General features: G+C 51.9%; 1 protein-coding gene across 4 annotated transcripts; it reads left to right on the top strand.

Annotated features, from left to right (window-relative positions):
- Positions 1 to 25925, top strand: Vps37c (VPS37C subunit of ESCRT-I). Of its 4 annotated transcripts, XM_076844669.1 has the most exons (6): positions 406 to 441; positions 17762 to 17896; positions 18339 to 18437; positions 21778 to 21949; positions 22547 to 22629; positions 23651 to 25925. In XM_076844669.1, the coding sequence occupies exons 3-6, from the start codon at positions 18345 to 18347 to the stop codon at positions 24377 to 24379; spliced, it is 1077 nt and encodes a 358-aa protein (XP_076700784.1). In that variant the 5' UTR covers positions 406 to 441; positions 17762 to 17896; positions 18339 to 18344; the 3' UTR covers positions 24380 to 25925. The 4 variants fall into 4 exon arrangements, with proteins under 4 accessions (XP_076700783.1, XP_076700785.1, XP_076700784.1 ...); XM_076844668.2 differs by lacking the exons at positions 406 to 441; positions 17762 to 17896 and adding an exon at positions 1 to 210; XM_076844670.1 differs by lacking the exon at positions 17762 to 17896 and having other exon boundaries at positions 390 to 441.
- Positions 25926 to 26105: the final 180 nt, after the last annotated feature.

The following is a 26105-nucleotide window of genomic DNA, read 5'->3' as shown; positions in this document are numbered from 1 at the left end:
GCGGCGCTGGAGGCCGCGACCCGTGGGAGACGGTGTCGTGGCAACTCCGAGGGCCCCGGAGCGGGCGCCCAACGTCGCGGGACGAGCAGCGCGGCCTGCTCCGGCGCCCGGACGCGGGAGGAGAGTCACATCCGGCGGGGGCGGGCCTCGCGGACCCCGGAAGTGTGGGCGCGGCTGCGGCTTTCCCGCGGCGGCGGCGGCGGCTCGCAGGTGAGCGGGGCTCTGGGGGGTCCGGGTCCGTGGCCGGCGGGCGGGCGGAGCCGCGGGCGAGGAGGGGGCGGCGCCGGCCGCGGCTCCCGGTGGCCCCCGCCCGCCTCCCCTGGCCGAGGCCGGCGATTGGGCGCGAGGGGCGCGTGACTGCCCGCCGCCCCCGCCGCCCTCCACCTGCTGGTGCCCTGGGCAGCCCCTGGCTCCGCGTCCGAGCGTCCTGCGGTCACAGAGGTGTCGTTAGGGCCAGTTTGTCCCTTGTACGGATGGGGAAACTGAGGCCCAAGAGCGGCGTACGACTCTGGCCTGTGACATCCTGGCCAGTGCCCTTTCCCCAGGGCAGGGAGGGGACGGAACTTCCAGCCTGGACTCTGTTCGCGTCCGGTACCCAGGATTCCCAGTGGGACAGCCCAGCGACACTGAGCAGCCCTCACCCTGCAGGGGGTGTGTTCCCGGTGTGTGCCGGCTTCCTCCGCTGCCCCCACGGCCGGCCGGGCGCTGTCCCACTTTGTGGGCTGGGAAGGGGTTATCTGCGGCGGTGTTGAGTTCCTGGGAGAGCTGGCCACACCTCGGGGTCTCGGCCACACCTCGGGGTCTCGGCCACACCTCGGGGTCTCGGCCACACCAGGGCGTGCATACTGCGAATGCCTCTCTTGACCTCGGGCAGCTTCACAGGCTCTGTTCCTTGGCCTCAGTAATATCCCCGTTCTTCAGTTGCTGCCCCAGGCCCTTTTCACCCTTCACCGGCTCTGCCCCTTCTGTCCAGTTCCTGCTGATGCACCCCAAATGAGGCCAGTTGACTTAGTTCTGTGAACGTCGACCCTACAGCTGGAGGTGGCTGTGAGAAGGACTTGGGAGGGAGGCTCTTTTGGGGCTATTGTCCAGAGTCTCAGCCCTGTGCAGCCCTGATCTTTGGGGTTCTGGGTGGGAGGAAGGACTGTTGGGGTAAAATACTGGATGCTGACCTGAGTCTGTGTTCTTGGCAGTGGTCCTGCCCAGACAAGTCTTTTTCCTAGATTATCTTGGAACTCTGGCTCCCGGCCCCTGTCATTTCCATTAAGGAGGACGTTTTCATTAAAGATGTCCTCATCTGGGCAGCTGCTAGAAGGTGGCTGTTTCGCAGAGCACTAGCTCTGATTTCTTGCTTGGCTGCTACGTGCTGGTCACTATTGTGGCAGCAGTTTGAACATTCTGGATTCTGAGAACACATCCAAGGATATGGTGATCCCACTTTGCAGATGAAGTGAGTGAGTCAGATAACTTGGCTAGTGTCAGCCAGTAAGTGACTGAACTGGAATTCAGTCTCATTTCAAAGTGAGTGTGTCTTTAATTTTGTGATATTGCCCCAGGTTCCTCAGTTTCCCAAATTTGCTTGACCTTAAAAATCACCTCTGATGCTTGTAAAAAAAAAAAAAAAAAAAAAAAAAGAACAAAACACAAAACCCCAAACAGAGCCTTGCCTCTGGAAATTCCTGTGATATTTCCTGGAGGGAAACCCAGGAGGAACCGTCCCAGGAACCTCTTTTTAACAAGTGCGTTATGTGATTGAGAGTTTGTGGATTTGCTGGGCCCCTGGTATCTTGGAAATGGATTATTATTACTAAGGAGTCTTGTTTTCTTTTGCTTATTGCTTTGAAGCATGCCAATTTGCTGTTAAAAAGGACACTGGGATAAATAGCCATATTAATCATTCCTGGACAATGTTGGCTAGTAGTAGAGGGTTTTTCCAGATTGACATAATCAAGTCATTGAAGACCTTTTTTTAACCCAACTGGACCTCCGTTGTGGGAATTCTGTTGGCAGTTTCCTCTCACGATCTGGAGATTTTGGAAGATTATTTTGTTTCCAGATGGTTGCCCCATGGTGGAGAGATCTCTGTAATGGCAATAGTTTCGTAGCTTTTGCTAGCTACAGAGGCCTGTCTGCTAGCAGGTGCTGCTTCCATTCTTTCCTCTTTCTGATTTCACCAGTTGGGTGAAGAACCAAGCAAATATCAAACAGGTTTGTCTTGATTCAACTGAGGCTGACAAGTGGGGCCCCTGGGGCTTGGGATAGGTCTGAAAGGAGGGGAGGGACCATCTCCAGGAACACCACATAACTCCAGTGAGGCAGGCCCAGCATTGAAGACCTGTCAGTATTTAAATCCCTCTGCTCATTTATCTGCCCCTCCTCAGCCAGAGTACAAGTAGTAAGAGGAGCGACCCAAGCATTGTAGTATTACTTTATTCTCTCCCCTAATAAATACTGACTTCTAATTTAATTTCTTTATAAAAAGAAGACATACTTTGTATGATTTGATTTGCTTTCAATGTGCTGAGACTTGTTTTATGGCCCAGGATATGGTCCGTCTTGATAAATGTTCTGTGAGCACTTGAGAAGAATGTGTATTCTGGGGTCTCCGGCTGGAGTGTCCTGGAAGTTTCAGTTAAGTCAAGTTGGTTGATAGTGTGGCCATGTCTTCTGTGCCCTTGCCGACTTTCTGCCTGCTGTTCTCTCAGGTGTTCAGAGAAGGTATTGCAGCTTCTGAAGGGGGTTGTGCGTTTGTCTAGTGCTCCTTATAGTTTTGTCAGTTTGGGTTTCATATATTTTGAATTTCTAAAAGTGCATAAACATTTGTATTATATTTCCTTGATGAATTGACCTTATTATGAAATGACCCTTTTAATCCCTGGAAATATTCCTTGCTCTGAAATTTACTGCGCCTAATATTAATTTAGCTAATTCAGTCTAAGAATTAGTGTTAGTGGCTAGGCAGGTGGTGCACCCCTGTAATCCCAGTGGCTGGGGAGGCTGAGACAGGAGGATCACGGAGTTCAAAGCCAGCCTCAGCAACTTAGAGAGGGCTTAGCAACTCAGTGAGACCCTGTCTCTAAATGAAATATCTAAAAAGGGTGGAGATGTGGCTCAGTGGTTGAGCACCCCTGGGTTCAATCCTCAGTACCAAAAAAAAAAAAAAAAAGGAATTAGTGTTAGTGGATCACCAGAATCCACAAATAACTCCTTCAACTCACCAACAGCAATCAGATAACCCATTCAAAAATGGGAAAAGATCTCGAGTAGATATTTCTCCAAAGAAAAGAAACAAGTAGCACTTGAAATGCAAATTAAAACCACAGTGAGATAGGACTTCACACCCATTAGGATGATTATTATTTTAAGAAAACAGGTGTTAGTGAGGATGTGGAAAAAGTGAAACGAAACTCTTGTGCATTTTGGGTATGAATGCAAAATGGTGCTGCCAGTTTAGAAAACAGTATGTTAATTCCTCAAAAATGAAACAGGACCCAGCAATTCCACCTCTGAGTAGACATCTAAAAGAAGTGAAAGCAGGAACTTGAACAGGTATCTACACCATGTTCATAGCAGCACTGTTTACAGAGGAAAAAAGGTGGAAGTAATCCCTTGTGCATTGACAGGTGAATGGTAAACAAAATGTGCTACATACCTTAGATAGACCATGATTCAGTCTCAAGGGGAAGGAAAATCTGATACAAGCTGCAATAGGATGGACTTTGAAGATGTTAAGCTGAATGAAACATGCAGTCAGAAAAGAACAAACCTTGTGTCATTCTTAGAGGAGGTTTCTAGAGTAATCACTTATATAGAAGCAGAGAGTAGGGGGATGCCTGGTGTTTGGGGGTTGCAGGGGGGAGTAGTGTCTAGTGGGCGTAGGGTTTCAGGTTAGGGTAATGAAAAAGTTCTAGAGTTGGACAGTTGTGATGATTGTGCCATAAAGAAAATGTGCTTCATGTCAAAGAATTGTGTACTTAAGCTGTGTACTTAAAATGCCCCAAATGGTAAATATTATGTGTATATTGTTACAGTTTTAAAATAGATTAAAAATTATGGTCTGTCTTTAAATCCTTTGACTTTTAAACTATTTGTGTCTTTATATAAAATGGATTTCTTATAGGCAGCATACAGGTGGATGTTACTTTTTTTTTTAGTTTTACAATTTGCCTTGTATTTCTATATATTTTATTTTTTACAATTTGCCTTTTAGTTGACATGCTTAACATTTAATGTGATTATTGACGTTTGAGTTTAAATTTACCGGCTTGCTATTTGTTTTCAAACTGTCCCATGTTCTTCGTTCTCCTTTCCTTTATTTTTTCCTCTGACTTTTTTTTGGGGGGGATTGAGCAGTTTTTTACTCCCATTTTCTTTCCTTTGTTGGCCTGTGAGCTATATATAATACTTTTAAAAAAGGGCCTGCTTGAAGATACATGGTGGCATCTGTCTTCAGGTGATCCTGTAGCACTTCACTGCAGGACTTTTCCTCCCTCCTAGTCTTGGTATTTTTATTTCTTCAAACAAATGTTACTGTCCCATTTTTTCCTTCTACGTATGTTATAAATCTCACAATACGTTGTCATCATCTTTTGCTTTAAACAGTCATTTACCTTGAAGGAGATTAGAAAGAAAGGGAGGGCCTTTCGTATTTATGCTCTTGTACACTGTTCCCAGTGCTCCTTATTCCTCTGTTTTGATTGGGGTTCCAACTTGTTCCATGTTCCTTCTGACTTGAAGACTTCAAAGCCAGCCTCAGCAACTTAAGAGAGGTACTTAGGAACTCATTGGGAGCCAGTCTTTAAATAAAATATAAGAAAGGGTTGGGGATGTTGCTCAGTGGTTTGAGCACCCCTGGGTTCAATCCTCAGTACTGAAAAAAAAAATTAGTGTTAGTGGATCTCCAGAATCTCTCTAACATTTCTTATAGTGCTGTTTTGTTAGTGATGATTTCTTTCAGCATTTAGATGTTTAACAAGTCTTTAGTTTGGCTTTGTTTTGAAAGGTATTTTCCCTGAGTGTAGAATTAGTCTAGGTCGACTATTTTTCTTTCAGTACTTTAAAAGACGTTGTTCTAGAATCTTCTGCTTGCATTGCTTCATATGAGTAATCTGCTGCTGAACTTAGTTTTGCTTTTTTTGTTCAAAACGTTTCTTTCTCCTTTCTAGATGATTTCTTATCATGGGTTTAAGCAATTTAGTTATGATTTTTTTGGGTGTAATTTTCTTGATGTTTCGTATGTTGGGATTAATTGAACTCTTTGCATCTGTGTGTTTATAGTTTTCATGAGATTTGGAAAATTTTCAGCAAGAAATTCTTTGAATATTTTTCTATTCTTCTTTTTCCCCTCTTTTGGGAACTTCAATTATTTGTTTATAAGAGTGCTGCCTGAAGTTATTCCACATCTCTCTGATCATTTTTTTCTCTCCAGTCTCTCTTTCTCTTTGTGATTTATTTTGGATGGTTTCTACTGTTGTATCTTCAAATTACTGATCTTTTCTTCTCCCATGTCTAATCTGCTGATATTTCTATCCATGTACTTTTAAATCATGGACAATGTAGTTTTCAATCCTAGAAGACTGATTTGGGCCAAAAAAAAAAAAAAAAAAATCTTCCAAGTCTCTACTTACTGTGCTTAGTTTTTCTTTTAGTTTCTTGAGCATTTGGAATGTGGTTAAACTATTTTACTGTCCTTGCTTGCTAATTCTATTACCTATGTAATTTTTGGGTTTGTTTTCATTGATCATTTTCTTTTCTTTTTTTTTTAAAGAGAGAGTGAGAGAGGAGAGAGAGGAGAGAGAGAAAGAGAGAGAGAATTTTTTTAATATTTATTTTTTTTTTTTAGTTTTTGGCGGACACAACATCTTTGTTTGTATGTGGTGCTGAGGATCGAACCCGGACCGCACGCATGCCAGGCAATCGCGCTATCGCTTGAGCCACATCCCCAGCCCGATCATTTTCTTCATTATGGTCATATTTTCTTGTTTCATTGCTGGTATTTTTAAAAAATATTTTTTAGTTGTCAATGGACCTTTATTTTTATCTATTTTTATGCAGTGCTGAGCCTTGAACCCAGTGCCTCACACATGCTAGGCAAGCGCTCTACCACTGAGCCACAACCCCAGTGCTTGCTGGTAATTTTTGATTAGGTGTCAGATGTTGTGAATTTTATCTTTCTGGGTGCTAGATCTTTTTTACTCACATAAATATTCTCTTCATTGTTTTGGGAGGCTTTCTAAGTTACATGGAGACATTTGCTCTTAAGCTTTGTTAGCTAAGACCAGAGCAGCCTCTGGACCAGAGCTAATGCATTTCTTCGTATTTTCCCAATGACCTGTGTTCCATGAGGCTTTCCACGGTGGCAAGTGGCGCCACATTCCTATCCTAATTTGTGACCTAAGTTTATTCCCTCTAACTCTGATGGGTCCTGAATGGTGCTTAGTGAAGAAGTGGAAGGGACCCCCTGCAGGTTTCTGGAGTTACCTCACGTGGCTCTCCCTGGTTCTCTACCTTGTGAACACTGGCTGCCTTGGTCCTCCTGGGCTCCCCAGTGCTTCCCAACTCCATGCCGTGCCTGGAAACTCTAGGCAGCAGGCTGGGGCAGCTCTAGAACTCACCTGTTTCCTGTTCTCAGGATCACTCTTCTGGGCTTTCTGATGTCCAGTGTTTGGAAATGATTGGTTCATGTTTTGTGTGGATTTTTAGTTGTTTTAGGCATCCCTGTTCCTTTATGTTGGCCCAAAGCCAAAGTTCCCTGTCCAGCGAGCACTTGTGGGTGCTCACCTGTGTTCAGCCTTGATTGTAGGTGCTGGGATGCAGAAACGAATGACACAGGCTGAGCCCCCAGGGAGCTCACATTCTTGCTGGAGAACTTGCTGGTTGCTAGATCATAAAGACTACGTGGCATTTACAGAGAACCATGGGCGGGCATGGGAGGAAGTGGCAAGGAAGTTCCATGGAGGGGCTGGCCCGTGGGGATAAGCAGGGTTTTCCTGATGATGAAGTGGGAGGAAAGAGTGTTCCTGTGGAGGGAACCGAGGTGTAAAGGCAAGGCGCTGGATGCCATGAACTCCCCGAGGGCAGGATCCCTGTCTTGGTCAAGTGACTGGAGCGTTGCTTTCTGTCCTGGGAGTAGAAGTAGGACAGGGAAAGTTAGGGTGGAGTGAGCAGCCCAGGGGTGGTGGAGGGAGGGCTAGCTGGGAAGGGAAGTTCAGGGTCAGCTGATAATTGTCTGCAAAGCCAAGAACACAAGATTTTAAACAAAATACCAGAGCTTCACAACCTTCCGTGGCTCCCAGTGATCCCGTATAATGTGTGTCTGGAGGTTCCTGGGATGTGTGGAAGAAGGTGTGTCTCTTAGAATCAGGCAGGCGGCTGCTAGAAAGGAGGCCTGGGATGGGCATCCTGCAGGAGCCTGAGATGAGTCCAGAGCTCAGTGCAGCCTGCCCGATGGTGGCCTGCCTGAGAAGTAGATATGAGGAGGCTCTGGCTCAGTTTCTTTTTTTCTGTGACTGTCCTGTTGCCCTCACCACACCTTTCTGCCGGTTTGTAAATCTGCTGGACCCAGAAGTTCGTAGTGTCAAGCTTATCACTGTCAGAGGTGGGCTCTGCAGCCACCCCACCAGCCACAGCCCAGGATTGCCACAAACCAGTGGGAATAGCGTTCTCATCTTGTGCCTTGCAGAGACACACCTGGCATGACCCTGCACTGACTCTTGGATCTTTGTCCTGAATGTGTCTTTGCTTGGTCTTCACCTTCATTCTTCCTTAAGGGATGGTGGAACTTGCTTGCTCAGCTTGCTCTGTGCAGATTAGAAAGGTGGGCTGGGGAGGACTGACAGCTGCAGGTGAAAATCCTTTCCCGGCCCACTGAGCAGTCGGGACACAGGAGAAACAAATGGGAGTCTGGTGGAAGATTTAGGATGTTCTTCTTTCAAGTCAGAGCCGCAGGCCAAAGAAGAGACCTCACCAAGTGGCTGGGTTTTACTGTCAGGGAGGCTACTTATTAAATCGCATGTTTCTTGGCTGTCATATTGATCGAAGCTGGTAACTATTGATCTGATGACATCCAGCCATTGGAGTTATGCCACTCTGTTGACAGACGCTGTCTTGGAGGAATCTTCACTGTCTCCCTCGGAGTCCCTGTGGGGGTGCTTGAGTTACGGAGGTAAGAATGAGCGGAGGCCCTGCGTTCAGCCATGGTGGGAAGTGCTGGAGCTTCCAGGTGCTAGCCCCCGTAACCCCAACCACAGCCCTGTCCTGGAGAAGAAACTGAGGCACAGCGAGGTGATTACCCGCACGCGGCCCAGCCAGCAGATGATCCAGCACTCAGGGTTGTCCGCCTTCTAGACGCTGAGCTCTTCCCCCTGGGTCTGCCCCTTAGAGCCAGGGTCTGGAGGAGGCGCCAGGTCCCTTGTGCCTGCCTGAGGATGTGGGGCTTTAGCCTGGGCCCTGGTAAAGGAGCAGAGTTTCAGTGCTAGAATTGGTTGGGACTGCGTTGTGTTGGTTGGATTCTGAACACAATCTAATGGGTCATACTCTTTTTTTAAAAATATTTTTTTTTATTCGTAAATGGATCTTTTATTTATCTTTATGCAGTGCTGAGGATTGAACCCAGGGCCTCACACATGCCAGGCAAGTGCTGTACCACTGAGCCCCAGCCCCAGCCCTGGGTCCTACTCTTTAGGAGGCTAGCGGCAGTTGTCAGTAATGACATTTATTAAGTTCATCCCCCCAGAGCCAGGCACTATGTTTCATGTGTGGTGCAGAGAACCTGGCCCCCTACCAGGCCACCCAGGTTGAACTTCAGGCTCCACCACCGCCTCTCCTCTGCGAGAGCGCCCTCCCGGCTGCAGCGCTGTGGGGGTTGCGTGCTCTACTGTGCCCTCAGCGCATTCAGCATCCGAGCACTCTGTGAATCTTGTCCACAGGGACTGTCATTGGTCCTGTTTTACTGATGGACTGTGTGGCTCGGGAGGGGAACAGAGAGGTAGGTAGTAAAGCCTGCTGTGACCCTCCCTTCTGCTGCAGAGCCCTCTCATGTGCCCTGCTGGTAAGACATTACCGCTGACAGGGAGTGGATAGGGCCTTGGGCAAGGGGGCGGCGAATGTGCCATCCGCAGGGCAGTGATTTCAGACTTCGCTGTCGGGGAGGAGGCAGGAGGAGCTTTCTAGCCTTCCGAAGGCAGAGGGAGCAGGAACAGTATTTTAAGCCAGACTGACCCAGAGGTGCATGGCAGGAGGTTGTAAGGAGGAGACACTGGAGGCAGAAGTCTGGTGCCTGTGGCAGGGCAGCGATGGGTGTGCTGGGAGGCTTCCAGAGACGACCAGGCAAAGCCGTGAGCGGCCCGCTGAGTGACTGAGGCTGAGCTCGCAGTGGCAGTGTGGTTGGGAGGGGAGTGGGGTTTGGGGGAGAGAAAAATTGGAGTTGGAGTCTCAGGACTGCAGGTGAGAGGTGGTCAGGTTTGGGAGGAGTCTTTGTACAGATGGGCGGGGTCATGTAGGGACAGCAAAATGCCTGGGTCCTTGGGTCCTTGCTGGGGCGTGGGCTCCGCAGCTTGCTGTCTGCGGCAGAGCACCCTGAGCAGCTGGTGGTTCTTCGCAGGGATGGAGAAGCCACTCCCGAGGGCCCCATGGCAAATGGGCTCGTCCCTCCAGGACCATCTCACTTGGGGACCCTGGTCTGGAGTTCCCAGTGGACCTGAGGAGCTGTAGGTCATTACATAATGCCTCCTGGAAGCCTTACTCTGAGAGTGGACACGGCCCCACAGACGGATTTCTGTGCTTATTTTTGCCAGCTTTTGTTCTGTCGATTTGGTGCCTGTTTTAGAAGGCCACACCCTGTGCTATCCCCGGGATCAGCTCGTTCACAGTCCTTTGGCGTGTGCCTCGCTGGCTGCCTGGCCATAAGGTGTGAGGTGTGTGAGTCAGAGCCACCCAGTGCTGCTGGGCCAGCCTGCCGCAGGCTCCTTCCAGCACCTGGAGTGGGATTCTCATGAAGCCCTTGCAGCCTGTGATGAGGTGGTGTCAGTCCATCTTACGGAATGAGGAAGGCTGGAAAGTCTGCCCAAGGTTATACAGCTAGTGAAAAGGTCAGGCGGGGTTAAATCTGGAAACATGAGGCTCTGATACCTCATGCTCTTTCCGCCACACTTCAGGCTGCTTAACTAGTCAGTGCTGAGGGCGGGGCGGGACCCCCAACTCCCAGCCCAGCCATTGCTTAGAAGGAATGAAAACCAAAAAATCCTCTCTTTCTATGGCTTATGCTCCAGTTTCTTACTTTCTTTTTTTTCTTTTATTCTTTTTTTGATACTGGGTATGAACGCAGGGACACTTTATCACTCAGTTACATCCGTGGCCTTTTATTTTTATAAATTTTGAGATGGGTTCTCACTGAATTGCTCAGGGCCTTGCTGAGTTGCTGAGGCTGGCTTGAACTTGTGATCCTCTTTCCTCAGCCTCCTGAGTTACTGGGATTACAGGGTGTGCCACCGTGCCTGGCATACTCCGGCTTTTCAATCTTGGGGAAGACAGAGTCAGTGATGTTTTGGGAAAGGTGAGGAGAACAGGATGGTTTGATTTCTTTTCATTGCCTCCTCTGGGAAGCCAGGAGTCTGATGTGGCTAGAATCATTCTGTGAAAAGAAAAACTAGATCAGGTCAGCAAATATTTCCTCCTTAAGTGGCAGGATTAGGAAAGTTTCCAAGGCAATAGTAGGTGTTTTTGATGTGAGGGGTCAGCTGGGGCCAGTTCCTTCAACACGTTTTGAACTTTGATTGAACTTTGCAGGTTGCTATGAATAACTTCTTCCAGTATTGTAGGTGGATGTAGGAAATTTATAAGAAACAGAGGGGCTTTACAACTCCCCTTGCAGTGTGATTTCAGGCTTGCTGGCAAGTTCAGTTGGCTGGCAGCATGAGGAGTGCGATTGGAGCTGCAGCTACCCTGCCCCGTTGCAGGGCCATTGGGAGATTCAATAGTAGCAGCCACTTTGCTCGACTCAGTAGTGCACCCCAGGGGCCTCATTGCCCCTATTCATCAGGTGACCCCAAGAGGTGAAAAAAATAGTATTTGTTAAGTGCTTGGGAATTTGCAAAGCCCTTTCAGGGTGCTCGCTTATCTGAATCACACAATAACCCCAAGGGAGAATTATCATGGTGCCCCATTTTCCAGGTTAGAAACCTTTGGTTAAGAGACTTAGTCAGGGTCACACAGTTAAAGAGCCTGGAGTCAAGCGTGAACCCAGGTTGGCTGTGTGGGAACACTGTGCTGTTCCCTCTGCATCCTTGCAGAGAGAGCTGGCATTAAGTGGTTGGGCAGAGGCAAGAAGCAAGGGGTCCTGAAAGACTCTCTGACTGGCATGGACACTGTGATCTCAGTGTCCTCGGGGCTTAGCAATCTCTGCGTTTTGATATTTGGCTGTACTTGGTCTTTCAGTTTCTTCTGGGGAAGGCTGTCTGACCAGGTGAACTCTGTTCTTGCTGAACAATCATGGCAGAGTTCATTCTTGATCAAGAACCATAAATACATTGCTTTTTTGTTTGTTTTTCCTATTTTAAGAATGGATCTGGAGGCTGCCTCAAGTTTGGGCCCTGGACTGCTCCCCCCAGAGGTTCTGCAGCTGCTTCTGCTCAGGAGTGGCCAGACATGGCACTACCTTTGGTCTAAATCCACTGGCCATCGTCTGCCTTCCGGCCTCCCGCCTTCACTAGATCCTCCACTAGATCCTGTTACTCTTGCTCCAGGCACGTGGAACAATTTAGTTAAGACACTAAGTAACAAGAGCCGGTGCAGTGGCCCCACCTGTCATCCCAGCAGCTGGAGGGAGGCTGGAGGATGGCAAGTCTGAGGCCAGCCTGGGCAGCTTGGTGAGACTGCCTCAATATGAAATAAAAAGGGCTGGGGATGTGGCTCAGTGGTAGAGCTGCAAGCCCCTGGGTTCAATCCCTGCTGGTCCCCCCCCCAAAAAAAAAAAAAAACTGAAATAATGAAAAGAAGCTGAAAGCTGTGCTCACAGCAGCAGGTCTAGATGCAGGCCTGTGAGGCCTGGGCTGCTGGAAATGCTGTCTCCTTGGCTCTGATGGTGACACTCTGGCTTTAAAGCCTCTGCCCCCACTACCCCCCTCAGGGGTTTGTGGCCAAAGGCAGTGTCTGCAGGCTGCCTGTGACATGTCTTTGCACTCCCCTCTGCTCACTTCTCCTTCCCATTTCTCGTGCTATGTCATCCCTGCATACGTGGCTGGCAGAGGGTATGGTTTGATTTTAGGCTACACACCATAGCTCATGGGTTTTGGTGGTCCACCGAGAGAGAGAGAGAGAGAGAGAGAGAGAGAGAGAGAGAGAGAGAAGCATTTATATTTATATATATTTGTACATGCATGCATCTCTCTTGACTTTGAATTGTCTGCTGAAACTTACAGCTGGGCGATGCGCCTGGGTCTGGATCTCTGGTCTCCCCCAGGGAGCTGGCGGGCCTGGCTGAGCTGCCTGCCCTGGCTGAGCTGCCTGCCCTCTTCCCTGCAGGAGGGACCTGGAGCCAGCTGGGTCCGTGCTCTGTGCCAGCGGGACACACTCCCTGGTGCTTGGCCTGACTTGCTGGCCAGGACTTCATAGGTGGCTGGGGTTGTCACCTCTGGTAGAGGTGAAAACTGGGGAGGAGACAAAACTTAAAAAGAAACAACGGGGAAAAAAGAAAAAATTCTTGCTCCTTCTCAGGGGTCGTTAGGCAGACAGTGGGGACTCATTTCTCTTTGTGGTGCAGAGACGGCGGATATGAGCTCAGGCATGGCTTCTCTCCTCATTCCCAGTCTCATCACCTCTCTACTAATGGCATCGCCCCCCAAAGAGGTGTTGTTCTATCTGTACCTGTGAATGCTGTGCAACTGGGCCTCGCCATCCGTCCTGGCTCCCTGTAGGCCACTGAGATCCCAGTGGCTCCGATGCAGCAGGAGTAGCCCCTTCAGCCACTTGCCCCACACCCTGCTTCACTGACCCCGCCTCTCTGGTTCCTTTTACTGTGTTCACAAGGTTGTTTTTTTTTTTAAATTGGCTTTTTAAAACCAAACAGTTCCTTGAGAGTAGGTTCAGCTTACACGTTAACGCTCTTAGGAAGAACCCAACAGATACATCTCTCTGCCCCGTTTTTCCTTCATCCTTTGATCTCGGGCCTTGCACAGTTCTTGGCACATAGTAATTGCTTAGTAAATGTCCCTTCGGTAAAGTCATGGAGAAGTGAAGGAAGCATGAGTAAGTGGAGGAGGCTGTGTTCTCAGGTCCCTGTGCCTTGTACTTGTCCACCAGCTGACTGACTGTATTGGCAAGCTCTTTGATGTGCTGTCTGTGAGCCAGGCAGAGGGGGTACAAAGGTGAATAAAGCAATCTTGTGTACAGGGGGGTTACCTTTCTCACCTTGCCTTCCTCTTCCCCTCCCCCAATGGTACATTCCAGAATCCCCCAGAGGAGCACCCAGCTCCGCTGGCCATTGGTGGTGGGAAGGGTCTGGGTCAGGACCCCGTGCCCACAGCCTGAGGAAATTGGACTTGTTAGGTTGTCCAGAAGCAAAAGCCTGTGGACTCTGGCTCGCCACATAACATCTCACGCCGCCCCCCACCCCGCTTTGTGACATCCCTGGTGGTGTGGCATGCCGAGAAGCAGCCGTTTGGATTTGCCCACCCTGTTGGCTGGCGGGGGGAGTGAGAGTGTTGCCAGCAGCAGATGGCCGGCTGTGGGGCCGCTTCCTCAGACGCCTGCTCTGTGGGCCTTGGGCACAGTGGTGTCCCATTCTCCCCTCCTTTTGTAAATTATGCCCCCAGAGAACTGCTTGCTGCTTCTGCTCCTGCTGGGTGGCACTGAGGAACGGGTGATACCTGACTTGTGAGAGCAGGGCACTGGCTGCCTCTGGTGGCAGGTGCTGTGATGGATTTCAAAAGACAGCCCGTGCCTGCCTGGCCCGAGATGGGGGCAGCCCTGTGAGCCACCTCTACCTGGGAGGCGGGGCCCAGGGGTCGGTGGCTTGCTTGTGTGGCTGTGATCTCTGGATCTTATAAATAAACTCAGTCCCTATCACACCCCTGTTATGGGCAGAGCAGGGACAGAGGAAAATACCAGAAGAGGGAAGAGACAGGGACCTCTGGCTGTTTGACCCCCAGAGGTTTATAAGACCTTGAGCAATACCCTTCCTGTTTCTTCTGAGCCCCAGTTCATCTCTGGAATAGATGTGAGCCAGCCTCGTGCTCACTTTCCTTAGTAGGGTGGTTACATGAATGAACGGGAGGGTTTGCAAAGGGCTCTGATATCAGAAGAAATGGGCCACGTGACCATAAGGGTTGGTTTACCCGTTTTTAGAGGCGAGGAAAACTGAGCCCCTTTAGGGGAACTTTTGGCCTCTAGCTGTCTGGCAGAGTTGGTTGGAAGTCCTGAGCACCCTTCCTTCTGGAAGAATTGAAGGTGTGTGTCCCCACGGGTCAGCAGTGTGCTCTGAACCTGAGGAGAGAAGCCTGTGGGCAGAGGACCCTGAGAGTGGATGGAAGCACCTCGGCCCTTCCTTGTGGGCCGGGTTTCCTGGCCCATGGGAAGCCTGGAGTAGCAGAAGCGTCATCTTTTAGTGCGCCTCCTGTGTGGTGTTGGCCACAGCTTGGGCTCTCTTCTCATGAGCAGTCGGTCAGTGTCTGCTCTGGGATCCTGGTAATGCGGCGGCCACCTCACCTCCTTGTTTGTGGGACTGCCAATCTGGAGCCCAAGCCCAGGTGTGATGGGCAGCTTGGAATCGTCTCCATGCCCACACAGGGCAGCCACGGAAACCATAGGAAGTGCGTTTGGGGTTCTGGGCAGAGCCTCACTTGGCAGGAACAGCACAACTCACATTCTCACCTGCCTCTGCTGTGACCCTGTTGACAGACCCCTTGTCCCCTGGGGTCCTTGCCTTTTCATGTCGGAGGGCTCTATCCACCTGAGTTCCTGGGGAGTGTTGAGGATGGGGAGGATAAAGACAGTAGATGCCAAACCAGCTTGACCCCAGCAGCTTAGTTAAAATTAAGACTGCATTTAAAGTTAACTTCTGTGCCCTGGAGATTCTGAAGTTCTACATCTGGAGGAGGGCTGAGGCCTTTGGCTTTAAAGGAGTATCCCAGGTGATTCTGATGCACCTGCCAAGAACCCTGGACCCGTTAAGGCCCTGCCACTTCCAAGCTGTGCGGCTAGTGGCTTCCTCTAGCCTTCCTCTTTCGGGATGGGGTAATATCCACGCCCACTGTTGACGATGGTTGTCAGGCTCTTCAGATGCTCACACAGTACTTACCATGTTCCAGGTCCCCTCTGTCAGATGGAGAAACTGAGGCACCAATAGGTTAGATAACCCAGCTCATGGGGGAGCCAGGATTCCAACTCAGGTAGTCTGAGTTCAGAGTCTGTTCTCCTAACCTCTAGGAGGCCAGTGACTCTCATAAGGACCCCGAAGGTCTCCCAGGCCCTTCCTGGTTATGCATGAGCTCAGAGCAATTTTCCTAATAGTTCTGACACCTTTGCCTTTTTTACTGCCTTCTCATGTGCACGGTGGCGTTTTCAGAGCATGCCATTCTGGTGGCTGATGTGCTGTGTGCTGTGTATATTTGTGTGTGAAACATTTCTCATTTGTAGTTTCTAATATGGTATGTACTAAAGCTGTGATCCACATGAGTGAATTTTTTGGGGACCTTAGTAATATTGTGAGTGAAGAGGGTCCTGAGACAAAAAGTTTGCCAGTCTCTTTGAGACTCTGTTGCCTTAAAGTTCAGCACCTGGCAATACCATTCCAGGATAAATAATTGGGGGAAGTTGGGGACTGTCCCAGGGCTCCTGAGATGCGTAGGAACTTCCATTGGTGAGAGCAGGTCCTGACCCTGTGGGCTACTTCTGCAGATGGAGCTGCTGATGGTGCTCTTGGTGTGTGGTCAGCCAGCTGCCCATGCGGGGCTTCCATCCTCCACCTGCAGCATGTGCTGCACTTGGCCCTGACTGTAGGAGTGAGCAGATGCTGTTCGGTGGCAGGCCTCTCCCTGGACGGTGCTGTTCTGCACATGCTGCTGTGGCCCGGCAGTTTCTCTGGAGGCCGTGGTAACCCCACACAATCTCTGTGATGTTGAAATCTTGCACTCGTATTTGTTTTAAGCAAGGCCTGTGCTGGCCCAGGCTTGGCCTGTGTTATCTCCTTGAATCTGCGAGGGAGGCGCTGTTGCTTGGCCCAGTTTGTGGATGAGATGCTTGAGACTCAGGGAGGTTCCAGTTGGGTGAGGCCCACGGCTGGCAGTGCAGGCTCTAGACTCGCTCTGGCTCTGTGACTGGAGCCTGTGAGCTCATGAGTCTTCATCGCGTTGCTCCTGGTCATGGCAGGCCTGCGGGCTTGCGCTGGAACAGCAGTGTGCCTCACAAGCTCTGCTGCACTCCACATTCTTCTCAGGCTGCTGTTCTCTGCTCCAGCTTCTAGAGCGAGGGTTTTGGCACAGCAGGGTGAGGCATAGACAGAGGCCAGTCTTGAATTTTGGCTTTGCTATTGCTGGCCACAACCAACCTAATCTTTCTGATCCGCCATCGGTGTATGGGACAGTTGCTGCCACTGTATTCTTAACTGTGCGGGTGAAACTTGTGCTGTGGCTATTCAGAAGCCAGTGAGCTCCATTGTGACAGGACTTTCCTGAGGCGTTCTCTTTCCAAAAGACTGGCCCTGGACCGGCTGCTTCGTGACTGCAGGAGGGACTGTGGGTCCTGGCCCTGGCCTGGCCTGCTGAAGGGGAGGCTGCAGGTGGGCTGGCTACCTGCAGGGTGATGGGTTGGCCACGCTGGCTTAGAGGTTGGAACTAGTTCAGTCCTCAGTGAATGACCAATACTGGTGATGCCTTTTTTGGATAGCTCTTCATTAGTAGGGTGACCACATAATTTGTTTTTTAAAGCAGGATATTTTTGAGCATTAAAGGCATTACCATCAATAGGGCATAACCGAGGGTGGAGACCAGACTTTCCTGGTCAGTCTCCCCTTTCACCTTCCCGACAGCCCTAGGACACGCCTTTCCCTCCCTGTTCTGGTAGAGAAGCAGCCCTGGAGAGGGGACTTCTGTCTGTCACCGTGGTTCTTGCTTCCCAAACACCTTGGCTGAGCCATAGCGTGGCTCCCGAGCTGAGTGCCCACAGAGGGGATGGTGGGGACCCTGGGACCCTTGATTGCTGTGGTGCTGGAAGCGTTTGAAAACTAGCAACGCTGGTAATGAGAAGAGCCCAAACTGTAGCTATAAAATGCATGGCTAGAAAAGATAAAAAGCATAAAAATAGCCAAGCGCCATGACGTACACCTCCAATCCCAGTGACTCGGGAGGCTGAGCTGGAGGATCACTTGGCAAGTTCAAAGCCAGCCTCAGCAGCTTAGTGAGACCCTGTCACAGAATAAAAAACCACATGGGCTGGAGATGTAGCTCGGGGGTAGAGTGCTCGTCTAGTATGAGTGAGGTTCTGGGTTCAGGCCCAGCCCTGGCGAGAGGCATAAAGATGGAGAATCCTGCCAACAGAGAGGAAGGGCATGCCTGGTCCGTGCTTCCTCTTCTCTGTCCCAGCTTCCCTTCTGGGCTGGCTGTGACCCTTTTGTCACACAGATGATGGGTGACCCTCTGGGCAGTGGCAGGGAGAAGACCACTGACACCAGCTCTCTGTCAGAGCAGGCATCCTGTTTGGGTCAGTCGATTTCTTTTCCTCCTGACTGCCTGAGAGGCCAATTCAGTGATTCTTTTTCTGCTCCGATGAGGCCATACATATGACAGTTCGTTTTGGTGACGCACGGAGAGGACTGCAGTGGCGGGGAAACCTGGTGCTCTAAATATAACAAGCGAGGACACAGCGGAGCCTGTGGTGTGGAAGCAGCAGCGCTCCTGCGTGTGGGGTTGGTATATTTCTGGTTCAGACAGAAATAGACGCCCACCAGAGGGCAGGGTGGCCTCCGCACTGGCAGGCGGCCTTCGGCCAAATTTAGTCTCCATTCCTACTGCCTGACGCACTCCTTCCTTCCTGCCGCTCCTCAGAGCTGTATCTAGTGCCCCTGTGGACGGTGATCTTGCCTGTGGCGGTGCAGCAGCCTTCCCATGCCCTGTTGCTCATGGTTTGGGTGCAGGAGGCACCTTGGTCTCCCTGGGGAGAGCGCGGGCGGAGCTGCAGGAGTGTCTCCCTCCACTCTGCCCACCCCCCCCCCCCCCCCCGAGTTCCCCTGTGAGGTGGCGCCACGCTAGAACTCCTGTTTGTTTTTGACAAGTAATACGTGGGCTCAGGTCTGCCTTTCTCCCTTCCTGCTGCCCCTTCCTCACTTTGGTGTCACTCTCTGTTCGCAGGGAAAGATGGAGACCCTGAAAGATAAGAGCCTGCAGGAGCTGGAGGAGATGCAGAATGACCCGGAGGCGATTGACCGGATGGCTTTGGAGTCCCCTGAGGTAGAGAGGCTGTTGCAAGGCCCAAGGAAGACCAGCAAACTTTTCAAGGATTTTAGCTTATTGGGAGTTTTAGCCAAACTTATCTCCCTTTTCTGTGGATTTCAGAAAATCCACAGAAAAGGGAGATAAGGTTTGGGCCAACCAGAGGGTCCCCTGAGGTTGCATGCCAATTCTTGGGTCATCTGGGAACCTAGGGAATGTTAGGGAGCCCCCCATGTGGACTTGGACCCCTGAGCCCTCCTAGGGACCCGGCAGCCCCGGGAGACTGCACACTTGCTCCAGCCTGAGTCAGCAGGTTCCTCAAGGTGTGGCTTGGTGCCTGCCTTTTCCCCACAGTGGACCTGTGTGACCCTGAGTTTTCAGTGACTCTTACACATGTAGGCACCCTTCTTGGCTGGGTGTAGCTCATTGCTGTTTGATCTGTTCCTGTCAGAACTGGTACCTCATCTTCTTATCCTAGTCACAGAGTCCTCGTGGGAATACACACAGTTTTACACTTAACATTGGACTTTCCTGCTCTCCCTGTCTCTATCTACCTCCTGTGATCCTGTGACTTCCCGCACATGAGAGAGGCCAGGTGACTGATTGTGGCTACCCAGCTGGAAATATGCTTGGTCGCTCCTGAGTGGCTGCGGCCTGCCCAGTGCTCTAGATGCTTCGGCCTCATGGCCCTAATGTGGGGGAGACACAAGCACAGACAGCACCAGCTCACCTGAGTCACATTTGGAGTATATTCTCATATTCACTGATGAACTGGTACAGTGTCTTCTGTGGATTCACAGTGTATTTAAAAAAATCAAAGGAAGCTGCCCTGTCCAGCACTCCCTGCTCGTCCCTCCCCAGAGTCCTTCCCTTGCTCTCGGGATGCCCAGTTCAATGTGTTCCCTGCTTCTGCCCTCACTGTGCCCTCTGTCCACCCTTGCTCCTCCACCTGGGGGACAGAGGAGGCTGGGGATTAGGTTGGAAGCTCTCATGGTGGGCACAGCGCCAGGAGAGGTCCTGAGACTCCGCATGGTGTGTCCTGCTGTCCTGAGGCAGGGTGAACTTATTCATCCAGGATGGGAAGCAGAGGCTGTCTTGGTTAATTAAGCTTACGGCCAATTCCTATGGTTAACTGGGCTGTGAGCTCTTCCCGCACCTGTCCTACCTGGCACAGGTGCTGAGCTGGCTCAGGTCTTCGTTCTTTTCTCTTCTACTCATTTCTCACACGTGGGTTGACTATCCTTTACTTAAAGTGCTTGGGACCAGAGTATTTCAGAGTTTGGAGTTTTTTGGATTTTGGAATATTTATGTAAACTTTACTCCAAAATCCCCAAATCTGAGATCATCTGAAATTCAAAACTTTTTAAGTGTCTGTAGACACTCAAAAAGCTTTGGATTTCTTAGCATTTCAGATTTGGATGTTTTGGATTAGGGATACTCCGTGTGTGTTAAGCACCAAGTACTTCATGAGTCTGTCATGAGCACAGTGTTATGGGGACTCCAGTTCCAGTGGTGCATGGAGCTTGGCAGAAGCAAACCTTTACATAATTATCTTTAGTTGACTTCCAAGCTGAGCAGGCTGGTAGGCTCTGATTCAGCCTCTATGAAACACCCTTGATGAAACAACCTCTTGGGCAAAAGGCACTGGAATCTTGTGGCATGTAGCTGTGCCTGACCAATCAATTTGAAGGCTCCGAGGGAAGAAAATTATTCAGTGTGGACTGGGCAGAAACAAAACAGGGCACGCTACTCAGACTTTCCAAGAACCTTTGAGTAGCTCTTTTGCCATGGTCCATGGCAAAAGATAATTGAGTAACTGGAATTGTGAGAAGAGAGAGGAGCCCATGTGGTTTGGGATGTGATCGTGGCTTGAAAAGGGAGTTGGTAGGAGCTGTTTTTTCTGCATAGAAGACAGTGAACTGAGGGACCAGCGCAGGCCGAGTGATCTGCTTGGAGCAGGGCGTAGGACGCGTGTTGACGGTGTACAAAGGAATAGAAGAAGGCTTCATGGTGACCCCCTAAAGGAGAAAAAATTGAGGTGATTGTGGGGAGAGGGAGCAGAAATAGGACACGTTTTAGAGGAAAATGTGTAGAGGCACGGGCATGCCCGAAGGCCCCGGCCGTTGGGTGCCCGGACAGGAGGCCATGCCCTCTGACTCAGCCACATGAGTGAAAATGAATTCCGCGGCTGACAGATAGAGTGAAAGTCACCAGGGTCTACAGGTCAGGGTGCCTAACCGGTTGCTGAAAAGGGTGTGTGTGGCAGCAAACCCAGGCGAAGGGGCCGAGCGTTTGGGCTGTGGGCTGGGCATACGCTGGGCGCTGCTGTCCCTGAGTCATGGAAGCCTCTTATGGAGGGGGAAGCTGTGGCTTTCCTTTCTCTAGTGGCCTGCCTCATAGTGTGGGCTTGAGGCCCTGTGGCAGGGAATCAGCAGGTGGGAAGACCTCCCCCAGCGCCCTCCTCAGGACTCCCTGGATTCCCGTGGGCTGCTGTTGCTGGTGGAGCATGGGCCAGTCTGGCCTAGGTCCCCAGTGTTGGTGGCGAAGCTGAATGGCTCAAGGAAACCGTCTTCCCTGGGAAGCTGGTCTTGCTGAGCTGTACCCTGACCCCTGTGGTGGTCCCCTCTGGTGGTGCCACGAGGTGCTGTGGTATGTGGTCCCCACCCTCTTGGGGTGGTGAGCCTCACACTCCAAACCTCCTCAACAGATGGGCAAGGCTTCGTGCACAGGGTGGCTGGGCAGGGTTCTGGCAGCTGCACCACCCGGCCGAGGGGCACAGTGCTGCCTGGCTTGGGAAGTGTTTTCAGCAGGGCACTCCAGGGCACGTCCAGGGTGGCTCATCTGTACAGTTTCTAGGCAGGACACATGCGGAGGGTCTCCTGCATCAGCATCATGGTCGACGCCAGGATCCTGGCTCCCCCGTCCCCTCAGAATAGCCTGACTTCCGGGCATCATGGAATGTCCAGCTTGTGTTCTGCTGGGCCATCTTAGTCCTCCTTAGTCCACTTGACTCAAGTGTGGGATTAAGTGGTTGGGACTCTGATCCTGTCCCTTGTGTGAAGCCTCTGGCTTCTCCTACAAATCGCTTCCCTCCCTCCCTGGAGTTCTGCAGTCATGGTGACCTTGGCAGGCTGTTAACCTTAATGCCAGTTTCTCCTGTGTGCCCCCCACCGGGCTGCCATGTCGTGGATACAGTGAGGCACCCAGACCAGGGTGCCTAGTGCAGGGTCTGAACCCAGGCTCCTCTGCCTGTGCTTAAAGGCTGAGCATCACCCAGTGTCCCCAAGATGAGTAATGAACCCAGAAGCCCTTAGCCCAGGGACAGTTGTTCTTACTGTTCGTTTTCCTACTTTTCTAGGTCCAGGACCTGCAGTTGGAGCGAGAGATGGCACTAGCCACCAACCGGAGCCTGGCTGAGCGGAACCTGGAATTCCAGGGACCCCTAGAGATCAGCCGCTCAAACCTCTCAGACAAATACCAGGAGCTGCGGAGGCTTGTGGAACGGTGCCAGGAACAGAAGGCAAAGCTGGGTAGGGACAGCTGGCCCTGGAGAGTGCCCTGGTGGCTCCCCTGTTAATGCAGGGACTCCATTCGAGGTTGGACTGGGGAGGACAGCTGGAGGACAGGAAAGGGCCTGCAGCCAGGGAGGCCCTGAGCTGAGCGCGCTCCATACACAAAGCAGTGTAAGAGTAGGGGTCCTGCTGTTATTCACCTTGTCTAGATGAGGAAGAGGAGGCTTGGAGAGGTCCAGGCCTGAGGTTACAAAGCTAGAACTGGTGTTGGGATTGGAGCCCAGAGGGCCTGCATGGCTGGCCAGCAGTGCGGACAGGTTGGCGAGCTTTCCCCTGTGGGGCGAAGCACATCAGGATCTCGTCCCTTCCCTTCTGGGGCTGGTATCGGGGAGCTGCTTGGCTGAGCCCTTGAGTGGGCTCTCCTGCCCCACTCTACTCAGGAGTGGGATCGTCAGAGGGAAGTGACAGACCTCCCCCAGGGGACTCTGCATAGACTCCAGGTGGCAGCTGGGCTCTGTATGTGCAGAGGGTGTCCTGAGCGCCTCTCCTGAGGTCTTGCCTCCAGCAAGGAGCAGGCAGTGTTGAGATGCCAATCTTTCCTGCCCTCCCTTCCAGAGAAGTTCTCCTCAGCATTCCAGCCAGGGACCTTGTTGGACCTTCTGCAGATCGAAGGCATGAAGATCGAGGAGGAGTCTGAGGTGAGGTGGAGAGTAGATGTTCCTCTGCAAGCGACCCTTGGACGGGTGTGGGTCCGTGGGTCAGGGCGCTCATGATGAACACTCCTGTCTGTAGAGCAAGAGATGGGGGGGGCTTGGTAGGTGGCAAAGGAAGAGTGTATCTGGGGTCCAGTGGAGACCCTTTGGAAACAAATACATAGTGCCTCTTATCCATGGGGACACTTTCTGAGACTCCCAGTAGATGCCTGAAACTTTGGCTAGTACTGAGCTCTGTATACATTATGGTGTTTTTTTCCTGTATTTGTTCATCTAATATAGAAATTAGGCACAGAAGAGATTAGCTATAACTATAATAAAGTAGAACAGTTATTACAGTGTGCTGTAATGAAAGTTATTTAAAGCTCATCAAATGTTTATTTCCAGAATTTTCCATTTAATATTTTTGGGCCAGCGTTGTCCTTGGGTAGCAGAAACTGGAGATAAGTTAGGAGTACTGTGGCAGGGACCTGTCCTTGCTAGCTGAAGCAGAGCTGGATAGTTGGCCGCTCACAGACCTGGATGGAAGGGCGGTGCACCAGGGGCCTCGAGGACCTCGGGCCTGGTCCCCGCTCCTCCCTTCCCTATTTGCTGCTTCCTTTGGGCATTGCTTCGGCCTCTGTGGGCAGTCTCCGCCTGCCCCGGGTGGAAGCAGCTCCCAGGTCCTCCTCGCCCACAGGCTAGCATGCATTTGCCACCCAGTAGCTCACACTCATCCAGCTGTGCAGCACACGTGCAGTGACCACTGTGGGTCTAGCAGGTCAGGGGCAGGCCACTGGGGTGACCATGACAGACATAGTTCTTGCCCTTAAGGAGCTGTCCTTCTCATGAGGAAACACGGAACACAGGTCACAGGATGGGTCAGAAGAGGAGGCACCTCAAAGAGAAGCTCCAGGGTGGGGCTGGGAAGGCTGGGGAGCCCGGGGTGGGCTCAGTGCAGGCCTTGGCAGAGTCCTGACCCAGGGGCAAGTGGGAGGCCCCCATTGTCACCTGACCTGTTTTCCAGGCCATGGCTGAGAAGTTCCTGGAGGGCGAGGTGCCCTTGGAAAAGTTTCTGGAGGACTTCTCCTCCATGAGGATGCTGTCCCATCTGCGCCGGGTCCGAGTGGAGAAGCTCCAAGACGTGGTGAGGAGGCCCCGAGCTTCCCAGGAACTGGCTGGAGATGCCCCTCCACCCCGCCCGCCACCCCTGCCCCTGCGACCAGGCCCTCAGGCGACACCCCCTGTGGCTGAAGAACAGCCGCCTCCGCAGCCATCTGTTGTGCCTCCCTACCCTTTGCCCTACAGCCCGTCCCCCGCCCTGCCCATGGGCCCCACTGCCCAGGGAGCCCTGCAGCCGGCCCCCTTCCCCGTGGTGGCCCAGCCCTCTGCCTCGTACAGTGGGCCTCTGGGCCCTGCCTACCCGCCAGCCCAGCCGGGACCCAGGTCTGCTGCAGGCTACCCCTGGTCCCCACAGAGGAGCACTCCACCTCGGCCCGGCTTTCCTGTAGCCCCGACTAGCACCTCTGGCCCTGGGTACCCCTTGGCGGGGGGCAGGGCCCCTAGTCCTGGCTATCCTCAACAGACCCCCTACCTCCCCACAGGAGGAAAGCCTCCCTACCCAACACAGCCTCTGCTCCCAGGCTTCCCAGGACAGCCCCAGCCCTCAGTGCCCCCTCGGCCCCCGTATCCCCCAGGGCCCACTCCTCCATATGGGTTTTCCCCACCCCCAGGCCCTGCCTGGCCTGGATACTAGCCGTGGTTTGGCTCCTTGGCCCTTCCCTCCTCCACCTGCACCACGGCCTTTAGCCCACCTGTCGCTGAGATTTGAGGTTAATGGGAAGTGAGTTAGTGCTCCCCGTGGGCCTGCATCAGCACAAGGAGGCCCCAGGGGCATATAGGACCCCCAAAGGCAATGAGGGTGTGTGTGACAGGTTGGCTATGACAGAAGCTCGCAGAACTTGCTGACCTTCCGGCCAGAGGCCCTCCTGGGAACCGCTCCTGTCGGTAACTGGCTCTAGGCTGCAGGTCCTGCAGGCCAGCGGGAGCCAGGGCTAGTGGCATGTGCATGCATTTGTGCACATCCTCTTGTGTCACTTCCAAGGACATCTGAATTCCTTGCAGAGTTATCTCAGTGGCAAAGTGGCCTGGGGTCCCCACCCCGCCCACCCCCTACCTCTCCCCTGGGATTTGGCATATTTGACATGGAGTCCCAATCCAAGGGATGCAGCTCTTGGTGTAAGACCATTCAAGAATGTTCTGCCTCACATACCCCAGCTAGGGGTAGTCTGGAGGGAGAGAAGAGAATTAGGAAAAAACAGTGATTTTATGTCCTGTGAAGCCATAATTTAACCCCAGTAGGCTGGCGACAGAAGCTCCGTGTGCTGCTCTGAATGCCAGCGGCGCCTGCATAGCGAATGGGTCGGGATGTGAAGCCGACCCCTAACCTTGCTTGCAGGTTGGAGAATCCAGGGGTCATCTTGGACCCTCTGGCTGGGGGAATGGACAAGCTCTAGCCTGGGAGATTGTGCTCACATTTGGGCTCAGCTAGGAGTTGGGGTACCTCCCAGCCACCCTTTCCTTCTCAGGACCCCCCACTTCTGGCTGGCTTTTCTGAGGCCCACCCACCCACCTACCTATTCCTTTAGTGCCTTGAATCTCATTCTCAAGCAGCCCCCTCTGTCCTTCATCTTCCCGTGTATGCCTTCCTGGTCCCCATATCCCTGTAGACGTTGTCAAAAGACACCTTAACAGTGACTTCCCCAATGGTGCTTTCTAAAACACCATCACTACACCGGGGTCAGTTTCTCTGCACCTCTCGTCTTCAGAATGTAAAGGGCAGGGATTGTGATGGTCACATGCAGCCCTAGCACACTGGGCTTTTAAACATGTGCAGTAGTAAAAATGACTACACTAGGCCAAAGGGGGTGATGAATGAAGCATTAACTTTGTACCAGATGTGAACCAGGTCTCGGCGGATCCTGGAGCTGCTACGGGTTAGGAAGTTGTATGTGCCTTGAGACATCCACTCCCCGAGTACCCAGCCTCTGGTGGGCCTGGGGGTGGGGGGCCAAGGAGGAAACCTCACCTTCTGGTGCCTGCCCCCGTCCCGGGCCTGCGTGCCATCTGTGGGTGTGCGTGATGCTAGATTAGCGCTGCCAGTTCTTCTCCAACTGTGCTTGCTTCTTGTAAGTTATTTATGAAGAAAATCACTAATGGAGTCTGCTGAGTGCTTCTGGCCTGGATGAATGACCGCCTGTATGTTCGTGTAATTAATTGCCATAATAAACTTCCATGAGTAACTTGTAGTGTTGTGACTCTGGTGGGCTTAGAAATGGAGATGTGGCTGCTTGGGGGTCCTGAATTTCTTCTGCAGCCTTCAGAAGCACGCTCTGCTGAAAGGCCTCTAGCTCCCGTCCACAGAACACCTTCTGGCTGGCTGTCACTCTTGAGCTGCTGCCCTCCCCAGCCCTTCACCCGCT

Source organism: Callospermophilus lateralis, chromosome 2 (genome assembly GCF_048772815.1).
Source record: "Callospermophilus lateralis isolate mCalLat2 chromosome 2, mCalLat2.hap1, whole genome shotgun sequence".
Taxonomy (NCBI): domain Eukaryota; kingdom Metazoa; phylum Chordata; class Mammalia; order Rodentia; family Sciuridae; genus Callospermophilus; species Callospermophilus lateralis.
Note: the sequence above shows the minus strand (reverse complement) of the source record. Positions and strands in the feature narration are given on the sequence as shown.

Excerpts from the sequence above, each read along its gene's own strand:
- Vps37c (XM_076844668.2), top strand. The coding sequence starts at position 18,345 with ATGGAGACCCTGAAAGATAAGAGCCTGCAGGAGCTGGAGGAGATGCAG. Across the intron at positions 21,950-22,546 it reads GGAACAGAAGGCAAAGCTGG|AGAAGTTCTCCTCAGCATTC; the intron begins GTAGGGACAGCT and ends CCTCCCTTCCAG. Across the intron at positions 22,630-23,650 it reads AGATCGAGGAGGAGTCTGAG|GCCATGGCTGAGAAGTTCCT; the intron begins GTGAGGTGGAGA and ends CCTGTTTTCCAG.